This window comes from Biomphalaria glabrata, chromosome 2, assembly GCF_947242115.1.
Source record: "Biomphalaria glabrata chromosome 2, xgBioGlab47.1, whole genome shotgun sequence".
NCBI classification, from domain to species: Eukaryota; Metazoa; Mollusca; class Gastropoda; family Planorbidae; genus Biomphalaria; species Biomphalaria glabrata.
The window spans coordinates 28,310,581-28,325,701 of NC_074712.1; the positions used below are offsets into that span (position 1 = coordinate 28,310,581).

Genomic DNA, 15,121 nt, shown 5'->3' on the forward strand with positions numbered 1-15,121 from the left:
TGTCTCCAGGTTGGTTACACTCCACTTCATCAAGCTGCCCAGCAAGGCCATGTCCAGGTGGTCAACACCCTCCTTAAGAACCAAGCCTCACCCAATGCTGTCACCAATGTAAGTAATACTTCATGCATGCTTGATGCTTTTGTTTGAGTTTCTTAGCTCTTGATAAATCTCAACTACTACCTACAATGCAAAACAACTTAGGACATAGAGTACCAGAAAGGTGTAAGATAATACTAGAAGATCAATCAAAGGAGACAAAAAACAGTGGTCCACATATTTTTTTTAAGTTTCTAGATGTTATTCCAGTAATTCTGGGTAAAAAAAAAATTAGCCAAAAGATTGGACACAAAACATTCAAATGCCCAGAAATAAAATTTCAATCTAATCAGCCACATAGCTAGAGAATAGCAAGAATAAAATTCACTAAGCAAAAAAAAAAATGCTGAACAAGTTTGTTTTACAGAAATAGAGTTCAGAGAAACCAAAAGTACTGAACAAATATTATCTGAAGTAAACACAATCAACATGGTTGTTTTTTCTACATATTTGACTCGATTGTAGTAATTGTTCCTTCAACATATGTTTGTAAATGTTTGAACAGAACGGTCAAACTCCACTGGCCATCGCTCAGAGACTTGGCTATATCTCAGTTGTGGAGATCCTGAAACCTGTGACAGAAGTCCAAGGCATCACACCATCCACTGAAGACAAGTACAAGGTGGTCTCCCCTGAGACCATGCAGGAAACCTTCATTTCTGACTCTGAGGATGAAGGAGGTAAGTCTGGTACCAACTTGTCTGACATCTTTAATGTATGGTTTATACAAGTACCCACTCAATGATATTGCCTTAGTATACAATAGATAGCTGCTAAGTTACTTACTCTATGGATACTTGTTTGTAATCATATACAGTGGTTTTTATATATTGATATACAAACTTAGATGGCATTAGAATGTTGTTTTGTTCATGTCCTCCTAATATTCTATCTTGAGTTGAGATTATGTATACATTTATGAAATTGACTAAGACCTACCAAGGTAAGTGTATATATTAGGAAATACTCAGTTCTTACAATTGGGCATCATAGTTGAATACTAGTTTGAAAGACAAAGAGAACTCATTGCACTGTTTATAAAATATAAGTTTAACTTGGGCTGGAGAACTAACATTTTGAAAGTATTTTTGAGTAGCATATAATTTGAACTATTTAATATTTCAAACTGACTTTTCTGTACTCACACTGTTGTAGATTTAACAATGTGGTATACACTAGATATATGTACATGTTTTCTTGCAAACTCTTTCATCTAGTTTTTGTCCTATGTGCAATTTATTTCTCAATGTAAACTACCATTTAAAGGCAGCAGTTTCGTCGGATCGTTTCGCAGCTTGCAATATGGAAGTCTCACTATTAGTACTTTTGGAGGTAATGAGAGCTTCCTTAACCTTGGTCAGTTACTTCCTTTTTTTAACCTCCTCTGGCAGTATCTACCCTACTCTCCCATCTGCAGACAAGGCGGTCCACCCAGGCATTATATCACTTTGTTTCTCTACACTTTGTGCAAGTAGGCAGACTGATCATTTCAAAGATTCAAATGTAAATAATGTTTTTATTTCGTAATTGAAAAAAAAACAACCTTCCAAATAATGAGTATTTAATATGGCCAAGAAAGGAATTTTTTTTTTAAATATTGCACAGTGACCAAACTAATCAACTTTTTTACATGTTATATTGTGGAAGAAACATTTCTTATCTATGTATAGCTCTGTAGGATTGATCATTTCCAGTAAACAGATAATTGAAAGCTTGACAGTGTCAGTCCTGATTGCACAAAGTGTTCACATCTTGCATTCAACAATCTTATAGAGAACTTTTGGTCTTTTTAGTTGACATGTGTATACAGCAGGTATAAAGACAACATAGGGTAGATGCATACTTCACTCATGTTTTTTCTTATTTTTAAATTTCTTAATCACTTGAAATTTATAGAAAATTCTTTTTTAAAAGTTCTTTTCTATTAAGTTATACATTTTTCTGCCATGAAAAATATGTTTAAAATCCAATTTTTTAAATAGAAATTCTACATAACAGATTAGTAATAAAAGAAAAGTCTTTTTTAAACTCATATATTAACTACTTACACTTCAGGCACTAAAGCCTAACTCTTTACTTCACCTTTCCTGTATAGAGTGTAAAAAGCCTGGGTGGATTGTGAAATGCTTCCCCACTGGACAGGGGCTATATACATTTTTTGATGTTGTCTGACTCATTCCATCTTCACATAATCTGGTGCTAATCAATTACAGATGTCTAAAACAAAAAAGTTTGAAAAGGAAACACTTTTTGGCACACTACTTGTTTCCTAAAGTTAACTTGTGTTGTAATAGTGAGTTCACTAATCTACTAACTCAAACAAGACTTTACTTTCTTTATAGTATTCAAGAGCATTATCCTTTTTTTTTTTTTTTGCTTTATTTCCTTTATTATTGTTTCCAGTGTAAAGTTTTCCAGATGTCTGTGTTGGTAAAACAGACTAGTTATTGAAAACTGAAATTATATTTAATTAGATTTTTTTTTTATTTGAAGTCTCCCTTTTCTTTCATTACAATATGTTTTAGTATTCTGGAATACAATTTATTTGACACTTGTCATTGACATGTTTGTAGAATATAAAGCTGTGTTAGTGTAAAAGTTATAATTTACCATGAACATGTACATTGAGCCCTGATCATCTAATTATGTATATTATGACATTACCTACTAACCTCAGAGTTGATAGTCCTCTAATACTGACCTATATGTTTTGAAGGAATAGCTGGCCAGAGCCCATCGTACAGTGACAAATTGTATCTGTCAGAGGATTGGCAACAGTCACCTCATCTTGGGGTTAGAGGTATCCACGGCATATACATCCGTGTAGCACAATTGCCCATATTATATCAGATTTGCATGCTCACTACCCCCAACTGTAGCCACATGTATACATCATTCATTATCTACATATATAAACAAGTGACAAAAGGAGGAATGTTATATTCTGACTCATAGCCAATTTGGGCTATGCTGTTGAAAAAACTGTTGTTAACTTGTGTAATCCTTTTAATAGTATTAACATTATACAGAATCTTAAGTCTTTGTACTTGTGTCAGTATGTATCTAATTACTTAATCTTCCACATCATGTATCTCATTCATTGGTTAGTAATGTCTTCAAAATGTTTATTGTCGAGAATGTCATGAGTGTTACAAAATGGCATCAGCACCTTTTGAGTACTAGAAGTAAACTGGTTCAGTTGATGGTGATTAAGGTTCAAAGTTGGCTCTAGATCATAGCTATTGTGGGTTCAAATCTCTACCCATACAGATGCTTTGGTTGTTATTACTGTAATTATTTTAGCTCATATATGTGGCAGGGAAGGAGAGATGATGCCATGACCATGCCCTGTGCCATGACCATGCCCTGTGCCATGACCATGCCCTGTAACAACTAACAAATTCTTGCTAATAATCAGGTCACTGGATCAACCATTTTGTAAAACCTTTGTATTGAACATCAGCAGTCAGCCACTTCAATGCTTCTTGTTTGGAATCAATGTAATATGTCTACACAAATCTAGGATGAGCAACAGAACATATCTTTTGCTACTGAAGGAAAAATGCTGATTGGTTCCAGTCATACATGCATATCCTAGTAGTTTTCTTTGGTTTCATTTGACTTTAAAATAAAATATATAACATTTTATTTTTCTCTTTCCCTGTCTCTCTTTCCCCCTTCCAACAGATGACTTTATGCCTCAGTCCCCTATATTTGGTAAACCTCTGTCAGAGCAACACGTTTATCTGCCCTACTATGAGGGTCAGAAGATACACAACAGTAAGTCTTTGGATGCTCTCATGTGGACACCTTTTTGTTTTGATAGTACACTTTGTTATGGCTTTGACCACCATGGCTGATCATATTTGTGCCTTGGATGTTCCTCCCCCCAGTTCTAGAATCTTGTCACATCATTGTGTCATTGCTTGAGAACATTATTTCATTTTTAGTTTCTCATGTTGTGTCATTGCTTTAGAACATTATTTCATTTTTAGTTTATTTTCTGTCACTTTTTGTTATCCATTTGTTTGTGCATACCTGTCATCAGTTTCTGTCTCAGAAAATTGAATGGATCACTCGACAAACAAATATAGACATGAATTAAAAAAAAAGTAGTTTCTAAAAGTCATCTGTTTTCTTGAGTCATTGACCAAATAAATTAACATACTAATACTCTTGAAATGTGAGGTGAACAAAAATAGTGATAAATTTCATTAGTTTTTAGTAATCAGACAATTATGTAAACAAAATTATTGTTCTTAAAGAAATGATTAAATTAAATCATGGATTAATCTGTTATCAAATAAAACTCTTTGTATAACTTGTAATGTATGTTATAAGCTTATTGAGCATCTAGAATTCAGAACTATTGGACAGCTGGTGATGTCTGGCTTTCCTCTAATGCTTTTATTTTTTTGTTTCCTTTTTTTTTATAATAAGATGATGTGGCTAATTACTTATTGTTCTCATTACTCAGAGATTCAAGTTCTTACATGCATTTTTTATTCTAGTTTACATTTACATACTTTTATTGATTTATCTTGTTTATTTGCTTAGGTGTTTGATATTCACATCTTAGTGATTTCCTGGTATTCTCTATGTACATGGTCTACTTATGTATGTCAGTGTGCTTGATACTCTGTTCTTGTTTCTATTTTGTTTAATGTCTTATGCACACTTGTCCTTTGGACATGTCTCAGTAGCTCACTGTGTTGTTTCCATGTTTTACTGACTGCACCTGTGGCTGCCTATATTCCACAGATGATAAACGTAATAGTTACCTGAGTACCACCAGTAACCTCAGTAGTAAGTTGGCTGATCCACAACTGCTTACCCTGGTTCTTTTTTTATTTTTAAATTTCATCTATCATTCATTGTGTGAGACAAGGCTTCTCTCTAGTACATTCCCCACCTTAAATGTCAATACTCCTTTTTACATTTGTTGTTTTTTTTTAAACTTTAGGTAAATTTTCCCCATTTTTTAAAAATTTGTTTAACAATTTTACTTTTTGGTTTCTAATGATGGCCCAGAGAAAGTTACTGAAAGTTTCTTTTTTTGTTTAATTAAATAGTAATATTATTAGTCTAGTTAAAACAGAACCATATACGGTGCCCAAAAAAAAAATTATTACTAGGATTATTTGTTAAAATTAAATTAGCTTATTGTATTTAATTATTAAAATTTCAAAGATTTTGGTAAATGTACTTAGAGAATTATAAATTAAAATGTTGTGAAAAGGTATTAAAGACTCTTCAGACTGTTATGCTTAAAGCAATCAAGAAACAGTTTCCCTACCATTATGTGGGCCATCATTACATTTTGGAAAACATTTATTTATTATGCTATGAGAGAAACCTCTTGTCACTCGAGTAGCTGTAAGATGAATTTGTACAAGAATAACATGGGTTCAATAAATAGCACTCAAAAATTTTTTCGGCACATAGATTTATAGTCTAATCAATAATTTTATAGGGTTAGTTTTTATTTTTATGTATATATATTTATTTTTTGTTATACAAATTTAAAGTCGCACAAATCATATTGTATAAAAGACATAGGCATTCACGTTTATGCTTTTCTATTTCACATCTGAAACTTTGCTAGCACAGGAAAGATAGACGTGTGTTTAGTTGACATTGTGAGTCTGAAGCTTGCTGTAAGGATATAAAAGTACTTAATAGAGTTGATATATTTTATAATTTCATATATAAAAAAACAAACTTTTTGACTAGAAAAACAAAACAAAATATGTAAATTCCCTTTTACAAAAGCATATACAAAAATCTTGTATTCATATTCTCAAGTTTAAAAAAAAACATACATTAATTCTTTTAAAAATCTTGTTATTTTTATTGTAAATAGCTACAGGCTTAATCTGTACATAAAGGATGGAACGTCTCATTGAAATGTCTTGGGGCTCAACTTATGCACACTGTCAACTGATGATTGATTGGGCATACATTGCATTGTTCAAATAGGAAAAACTTAACATTATTCACTTTGTTCTATTCTGCTTCTTAAAAAAAAAAAAAAAAAAAGAAGCTTCTCATAATTTTTAAGAAAATTTAAAGGTAGAGAGATATGTGTAAAGAATGTGTAACTTGAAATGTGGAAGTAGGGAATTAGGAAGGGGTATTTCTCAAGAATGTTGGCTGACTGAGCTTCATTATTTACAGGAACTACAGAAGTTGGCCAGATAATCTATTTACCATTGGCCATTTCTGAAAGTAGGCTTGTGTTGCTGTTAGATAGAGTTTGGGATATATTAGAATCTAACTTTTTGTGTCAGTGTCTCCAGAGATGTGGAAATATTCATTCAGAAAATTTAATTATACTAATATAAGAAATATAAGTGAAAGCTTAGCTTTCCATGAGCCTAGACTGCAGGCATTATAAATGTGAGCTTATGTTTATTTGTGGTCATTTATGCTTGTTAGTTTTGTCATAGGCTATGTTGTTGGAGCCTGTTGTCTGGGTTTTATTGTGTTGTTGAACCAGTTGTCTGGGTTTAACTATGTTGTTGGAGCCAGGTGTCTGGGTTTGACTGTGTTGTTGTTTCCCATTACTTCATGTCAGTAAGTTATGGAGTTGTTACACTCTGTTAGTAATGATCTTGAGGAACTAATGTTCCCCTACAATACTTCCAACTACAGCTCTTTCCCTCACCCCCACCCATGTGATTACTTGACTCTTTCCTCCCTCTTCCCAAGGGTCATTTTGAAAGCAAAATTTGGTGTTTACTTTCAATGTTTTTCATTATTTCAGTTGTACCCCCTCTCATCATAACAATAAAGAATTAACACTCGGGCTTCTCTGAATACTCACATAACATTTTTTGTTTCTTAAGTGAAGGTTACATATAAGACAGTTCTTGTTCAACTAGAACTTGCTATTTGAAGACTATAAGCTACTTTTATTTTATTTTATTGTTTTATTTGTATAAAATTTGAATCACTTATTCAGAATATTATCACTGGTCAAATTTTACATAATATTTGGATTTGACTAAATATTAACAAAATAGTTTCAGTAAAAATTAACCCCCAAAAATATTGTAATAGCAGCATTAACAGAAGCCTAGCTAATTTAATTATAATTTAAAATAATTATGGACATCTTGAGATATTAAAGCCACAACGTGTGTATCAAGAACAATTGTAACAAAGAGAATCTTTGGAGCAAATATTTGATCTTTTCATTGGAGAATTATTTAGTGCAGTCAGTGCTTTGCTTATACTTCAAGCTTCATTTTTTTTTTCTTCCAATGGTCCAGACTTGAGTTACATAGATGACTGTGACAGTGGTAACTTGTTGTGTGTATAGAGTTGATGTTATTGTTACACTGCTTAACATTCAAGTTTTATTGAGCTTTTATTTGTTTTACTGTTGTTCTGCTTTTGAAATAGTAGTCTTCTATTTTTATAGAAATAAATCTACTTTTGAAGTAAATGTGTGCTAAAATGTTCTAATACTTATATTTAATTACAGACATTTGTTTACAATTTCCTTGAGCACTTTTTGTTTTTAAATAGATAATTTTAAAGTTAATACTGGCCTTCAAACTTATATAACTAAATGTATTATTAAAAATATTTATCCATTCATTATAGCTATTTAAGATTTGGATCATTTTTTTTCTTTAATCATTCAGTTTTTTTATGTTAATTTTTGTTCTTATTATTAATTGGTATTATTATTTAAAGTCAGAATCAGAATTCTCAAAAAAAAACAAAAAAAAAAAACAACAAAGTCTGAGTTTCTTGGCTATTTTACAAAAAAATGATTTTAAAAAAAGTAATTATTAAAACAACATAACAATATTTGTAGATAAAATGTGTAAATTCTATTTGTAAAAGAAAATAGTAGAATCATGCTCTAATCTGCTTATTTTCTCTAGGAGAAGACAGTATCTCTCTTGAGAGAGGAGGCAGTGCTTCACCATTGGACACATCTTTTGATAAGGTAACAAAAGTTCATTGCTTGTCAGATTTGATTTCCAACAATAAATATCACTGTACATTGGTTACTTTGTTAACATTATTGTTACATTTTTTTAAATATTTTTTGTTTATTTGTGTTGTTAATAATAATAATAATAATAATAAATATGAGCCAAGGGCTACACTTTTTCTTTTGTTCTTGATGTTTTCTCACTGCCCTATATAGATGTTTACAGTCTTCAACAAAGTTGTATGTTGCTTTTGGTGTTCAATGATTTCTAGGGTCACTGTACACTTGTATCCACTTGTATCTACTTAGTTATTCTTTGATGTTACTAGATGGGACTGAACTCAATATTGGAGGTCACTTGGTGACTACTGTCACTACTAGTTCTAGGACCACCAGTTGCATGGTTCCTAGATTGAAGTCCCTGGAAACCCATTGGTCCCTCTGCACATTTTCATTTGTTTCTTGAAACTTTGATGTCAACCTTTTGTTGAAGTATGTGGGACAGTGTGACAAGGTTCATGAACAGGCACATTTTGGACAGTTAATTGTAATGATTTCTTTTATAATATACAAACCTCTTTATACTAATGGCATCATAATAGCTGAACATTTTAAGTTGTCATGGTCTAAATGTCAAGTGTTTCTCCATAAATATTTCCTACTAAGATGGCAGTGCAAGACTACTACATCTAACATGCTCAATTGAATTACTTTGAACTCACAACTAGAAAACTCAGATATAAGCTATTAGGCCATTAGCATGTGTAGTGTTAACTTGACCTTTTTTTTTTTTTATTTTGTTTCTATTTGGTGGCTCAGTTTACACCTATTCTGTTCTTAATTTTCCTACTTTTAATGTCATTTTTCATGATGTTTTTTTTTTTGTGTTACTGTAGATTTGAAATGTCTAACTGTTCTGATCTGTGTGCAGTCTGTGTGTGTGTTGTGCTTTGCTTTGTTTTGTTTTGCTTGCTGGCCCCAACCCAATGTTTTCAGTGCTTGTCCTCCCTGCTACTCACCTCCATAGGAGATTCACATGAGACACAAGACAACAGAGCACAGAGGCCGTCAGATTAGCCAAATGGGGGCCACCATGTACTATCCATCCTATCTAGAGAACGGGCCTGATTATGAAGAAGAGATGAGATATTACCACGGGGACACCTTGTCTCCTAAAGATAAGGTAAACTGTACAACTCCAGATACAACACTTTATGTAACCTTCAGATAGATATTGGGCCTGTCAATTAATACAAATACTTTCTTTCCTTAATGGGCAATCAGTTTGTACTTACATGATTAGTGAAGTTAGTCTTAGAAATGAAACATATTTTGATCAACAAAATTCAATGGTAAGATGTTTGGTGAATATGGTGTATTCTAAAAGTCATTTCTTAGAAATTGATGTAGCCCATAATGGGTAAAAAGTTTGTCAACTTAAGCTACTATTACATTTTGTCTACTGGAGTTGCAATCTTCTGTATCACCACTCCCAGAACTATTTATCAACAAACAAATAATGTTGATGAGAGAAATAGATTGCACCTTGCTGCTAGCATGTAAATAACCAACATTAACTGGACATGTGAACATTATAGAACAATAGACCTAAAGAATGGACATAATGGCATGTTTGGCCCTCATTTTTTTTTTTTACCATGCATGGTACAGAGACAGACCTTGACATTGGGTTATAAAATATTACTTGAGACCTTTTCAGTTATTCTACAATCTAGAATGTCTTTGAGTCAAAACTCTCATTGGTTTAGAGTGAATCAACCAAGTTTTTAGTGAATTGGCCATAGCTACCAAGTCATGTTGATCCAAATCACATCTTTAGAGCTACAGCTTTTTTTTTTAACCCTACCCCATGCCTTGACCACCTCCTTTATCTGGGAAGCATCCAAAATCAGCCTTTGTAGAACATTCTTCTGACAGACTTGATCTTGGAGGTGCCATGTCTTGTCTTATTTACTGAAACTACTACTACTATTACTTCAAACACAGAAAGAAGCCAAAAACAAAATGGAAACTAAAAAATAGTTCAACCTTTACTACATATACAATTTGGTAATAAAAGCCTAAATCTATTTACAAAATACAAAAAAAAACAACAACTGTTTAATTGTCATGATGTTGAATTTTTTTACCTGTTTGAGATGAAAAAAAAAAAGGTTTCAGTGTCTAAGACAATGACAAATATATAGAATCTGTTTTCTATCTTACATTTAAACATTGTACTATCTAAAATGTTTTCAGACAATACACATTATCTGCCAATTTGGTGAAACAATCATATTCTCATTTTCAATACCATATAAAGTCTTGTCCATTGAAAACAAAATAAAATGTTAAATGACTATTTATTACAAAAATATTTGACACTTACTTATCCTTATTATGGAGATACTGTGTTTTGGCAAACTTATAATTTTGTGCTTTGATTGTTTAATTGTTGCTCCCTGATGAAAGTATTTTATTTTGCCATGCCCATGTTTGGCCATATAGCAGGCTGCAGGGGATAAGTCTAGGACAGACAGCGTCTTCTATTCTGGAGACTATTCTACCTTAGGCTCCAACCGGGACTCTCTGACTCTGGAAGGGACGAGAGACCGTTCTATGGGAGATAGTACCGGTGACTTTATGGAGGAAGACGACCTGAAGTATGTTGTGGCTGATGAAGCCTATCTGAAGAAGGTAACGGATGAAACAACACGCAGCCTGTGTAATAAATTCTCACTGACTTTCTTCTTTGAGGGACAAACAAGGAAGATGACTTTGTTTCCTTCTCTTTTTAGTTCAGTCATCAACCAAATAGAAAAGCATAGATTGATAGGAAAGTAATCTAGAACTATATATAAGTAGTCTGAAATTACAATTAATGCAAAGAAATATTTTTGTCATAGTAAATGCAATGTTTTATTTTCATTACTTTTAACGTAATTTTAGAGTATAAATTTGTTTGTTTTTTTATTAAATGCTGTTTAGTCTACCAATCCTTTTCATCCTGTGTGTCAGTATTGCAATTGAATTTCTTGTATGTCAGTATTGCTTGAACTGGTTTAAACTTCTGCTGCATGTCTTAGGCTTGTCTAATGTGTGTCAATGTAACTAGTTGAACTTTGACCTTATGTATCCATAGTCATGGCATGTTTTAGTGTGTATGATTATATCTCACAATTTTTCAATGATTTTAAAACATTAGGTCACATATTTATTCATAATCTTATTTTATGACAATCTTCTTTAGTTTTTTTTTTATTCTCTCCCATTTTCTTTACACACATTCATTTTGCTCCAATCTCTGGAACTTTGGGACACAGCATAAGCCTGAAGATACCTTTGGTGAAGATTTATATGCCAGACAATCTTTCCGTTATGGTAAAAGAGCCCCGGAGTTGACATCTCCTCCCCGTTGGAGTGCCAATCAGTCCTTTGATAGTCTACAAGGCTCGGAGGTACTACTCAAGGACCAGAAAGCTAGTGAAGCACCAGATGTCCAGATGTTGCCATCAGCAGAATACAAAGAGAGGACTGCTTACCAAAGGTCACCATCAATTGAGTACAAGGCCAAAACTGAAACTTTCCTTCTTCAGAAGTCTCCATCAGTGGAATTAAAAGAGAAAACTGCTGTATCTATCATTTTGGAATCGCCTTCTGTAGAATTCAAAGAAAAAGTTGTTCCAACCATTGTTCTGAATTCCTCTTTGGAGAAAGAAGTGATAGAAAAAGTTCACAAGATAGAATTCACAGAAACAACAGTCACTTCAGTTGTTAAGACATCAGCTAAACAATCTGAGAGAGTTGAGAAATTCACTGTTGAAAAGCCAACACCAGAAAAGAGAAAAGAACCAATCCAGAAGCAGAGTTCTGTAGACTTCAAAGATTCCAACTTGCCTTCAACGGAACGTCCACACATAATCTACCAGGGGCAGTACTCCTCTTCCCCAGATCAAAACTCCAATATTGTCAAGTACCTTCCTGATGACTCCATCACAGCAGCTGATGCTTCAGAGTTCATACAAGTAAACAATGACCTCTGATCTTTTTATTTAGCCTTTTTATTTCGCCTTCAATTATCCAGATATCTCCATATTTTATCCAATATCCTCATGGCTTTTTGATTTAACTCTTTGGACATTGGAACTTCAATAACATTTAGCTATTTAGTTTAACTCTTAGCTGCCTAGTCAGTTTTTCATCTATGATATAATCTTTTTTTTTTTTTAGAACTTGATTGTCCTATCTATTTGAGTATTTATGCTGTAGATGAACATTTTTTTTAATCTGCATATTCCTGGACAAAGCTTATTGAACACACTAGCTTGCTCTGTGTAGAAATAAAATACTTACTATAGGCTTTTTTTAAAACCATTCCTTATTGGTCAATTGAAATAATTACAAGTGTTCATATAGGAACTAGAGTTTGCAAACAAAAAAAAAAAAAGATTTTCTTAATCTGTTTACTTACATTTAAAATTTCAACTAGATATGAAGTCTAAACAATGTCTAATTAACAAATTACAAACAATAATAAAATGTAGCATCATTAATTACATTATGCAAAGATGATTTAGTCTGCATATTATTTAGACATATTTTATCTACAAAAAGGTTTTTTTTTGTTTCAAACTTATTACACACAATTTCTGCTTTTTTTTCCCCACATAGTGGCATTCTATTTTAACAAAAATTACTTTTACTCTATTCTACAAATGACTGCTGTACACTAATTACCTTTGTTCTATGCTTGGGTTGCTTGTTCCTTCCCATGCTACTAGTAGATGAATATTAATGTGTGTCACATGACTGCATTATTTAGTCACCACCCCTTTTGAACCTTCACATCATAGCCAGATTGTATCCAATGATGTTTGTACTTAAATACAAATTTAGTTCATAGTGTTATCATTTAGTGAAGAGTCCAGAAGTTCCTTCTAATGCTAGCCTCAAGATGCCCTACTAATAGAGTTTCCTACAAGACTAATGAATTCTTGTGCTACTATACAGTGTTTTGTCACAGCTTGATTTCATTTCATCTTTATATATATCAAATGTACCTACCGGGTGACTTGGCTTTTGTTTTGTTTCTTTGAGTAACAGTTTACTACTAATGCAATAGTATAAGTATAAAATAATTTCATGCATAGATTTTGTCTGTACCTTGAATTAATATTAGACTACCTCAAATAAAGATTTTTAAAATGAAGAATAACATATTCTATTCTGGCAGTCATTGACAAGATTTTAAATTAATAGAAAAACTTTTTGTTTGAGATAATAAATAAATTTAATTTTATGCCATTTATAAATTTGTATTTGAACATTTAATTTTTTTCTTATAATACAATAATAATTTTTTTCTTAGTATTATAAAAAATACCCTTATTGTTAAAGTTAAATATAATAAAAGTACACTAGAATCACAATGACAGTCTTAAAATAAAGAATCATCCACTAATATCTGTATAATGACTTGACCAGCTGTATTACCTTGTTGCTAGGACTACATGGATGCCCAGATCACGAGCCAGTCCTTCAGCGCCATGCACACTGCTGCTCCGCCTATCACAGGACGCCTGCCAGTAACTGGGGAAGTCAACCGCTTTAGCTCCTACAGTGGCTCTTCATTCAGCACTAGCTTTGACCCTGACAATGTCCTTGTTGATCGCTCACCAGTCTATGCTGGGTAAGTATTTAGCTCAGTGTCCTTTTGGGTGACTGCAAGACTTGCTTGTACTCCATCAGTAATTATGATATTATTTGTGAATGGCTTTACCATGTCTCACAATTTAGGCAATAATCCATAGACACATTGCTTTCCACTTTTTGTTTCATTTTATTCATCAGATAATTGAGTAAAATATATTATTCCAACATGAGCTCAACATACTAACAGTCATTTCAATTGTAACATTCTTATGAAAACTGTGTCCACCAAGACTCTATTTCTTTTTGAACTTCAGAAATCTTTTTTAGAGGAAAGCTTTCTTAGGCCAGTGTGGTTGTTCATTGCTGCATTCTGATTTATTCTTTGATTTCATTGCATTAGCATAAGTATTATTTGTAGTTTTTCTCTTCATTTTTTTACCCAACTAAATTTTTGAAGCTCACAAAATGCTTGGGCAACCATATTTTGGAGTTGTTTTGGCTTTACAAAAAGCATTTTTCATAAGCAAATGCTATTGCTAGAATTGAACTGCAAATTTCTAACATTTTTCATAACAAATACTAATAAAAGGTCATCAAAAGTGTATCTAAAACTCACTCAAATCAACCTCCCATTACTTATGACCATTTACTATTTTGAGTAAGTAGTTTTAAAGAGCTAAAGGTTCTTACTTTTGACTGTCAGTGTATTACACGTGAAAAAAAGAAATTAAATCCTTCCTTCCATCAAAAAATAAGAATTAGGTTTGTTTGTTTGTGTGTGTGTGTGTATGTGCTTTACAGCCCAGTGTTAGCTCTCAGGGTTTCAACGTGGCCCATCCTTCTGTTGTGTAGGACTAGCCTAAACATAGACTAGAAGAAGAATGAAACTTTGCTGCAAATATCTTCTTCTCTTTCAAAGTCCTGTCTCAAAAGTATTCTCTAAGTAAATGAAATACAATCTATGTTGTGCAATAGTTTGTGAGAGCTAACATTTTAATATTTGGAAGTGATCAATGCCTAATGATTGATAAGATAATCACTGATCACTGGTCAACATTTAGTTCTTTACATGCTATCTCTCAAAGCACACACAAAACAGAACTGCAGACAAAATGTCCCTGGAAATCATGAAAAAATCTTTTTCTTTTAAACAAGTAAAACAAATACACAAACTACATACTCAAAATTATTTATCCTTTTATTAATACAATTAGCAGGAAAGTAGAGAAACTTCATCAGGCTTAAGTTTAATAGCATGTGTGAGCAAATAAAATGTCCAGATGTTTGATTCAGAAAACACACACACATACCAACAACCATAAAGTCATGCTGTTTGGAATATAAAATATTACCTCAAAATGGCAATGTCCAAATCGCCTGCTTTGTGTCTAAAGTACTATTTGTAAGTAAACAGGGTACATT

The 15,121-nt window shown here is 32.5% G+C and overlaps 1 protein-coding gene across 49 annotated transcripts in view; it reads left to right on the forward strand.

The window, feature by feature from the left end:
* The window catches only part of LOC106059375 (titin-like), a 177,498-nt gene that overhangs the window by 75,529 nt on the left and 86,848 nt on the right, over window positions 1–15,121 (forward strand). For 29 of the 49 annotated variants that reach the window (XM_056019836.1, XM_056019862.1, XM_056019859.1 and 26 more), the window contains 10 exons: window positions 10–108; window positions 602–776; window positions 1,363–1,428; window positions 3,784–3,876; window positions 4,858–4,902; window positions 7,995–8,059; window positions 9,075–9,230; window positions 10,556–10,744; window positions 11,371–12,072; window positions 13,552–13,736. In XM_056019836.1, coding sequence (XP_055875811.1) covers window positions 10–108; window positions 602–776; window positions 1,363–1,428; window positions 3,784–3,876; window positions 4,858–4,902; window positions 7,995–8,059; window positions 9,075–9,230; window positions 10,556–10,744; window positions 11,371–12,072; window positions 13,552–13,736 — 1,775 coding nt within the window. Of the gene's footprint in view, window positions 1–9; window positions 109–601; window positions 777–1,362; window positions 1,429–2,812; window positions 2,897–3,783; window positions 3,877–4,857; window positions 4,903–7,370; window positions 7,401–7,994; window positions 8,060–9,074; window positions 9,231–10,555; window positions 10,745–11,370; window positions 12,073–13,551; window positions 13,737–15,121 lie in introns of all 49 variants that reach the window. The other 20 variants (XM_056019813.1, XM_056019849.1, XM_056019828.1 and 17 more) reach the window with 20 other exon arrangements.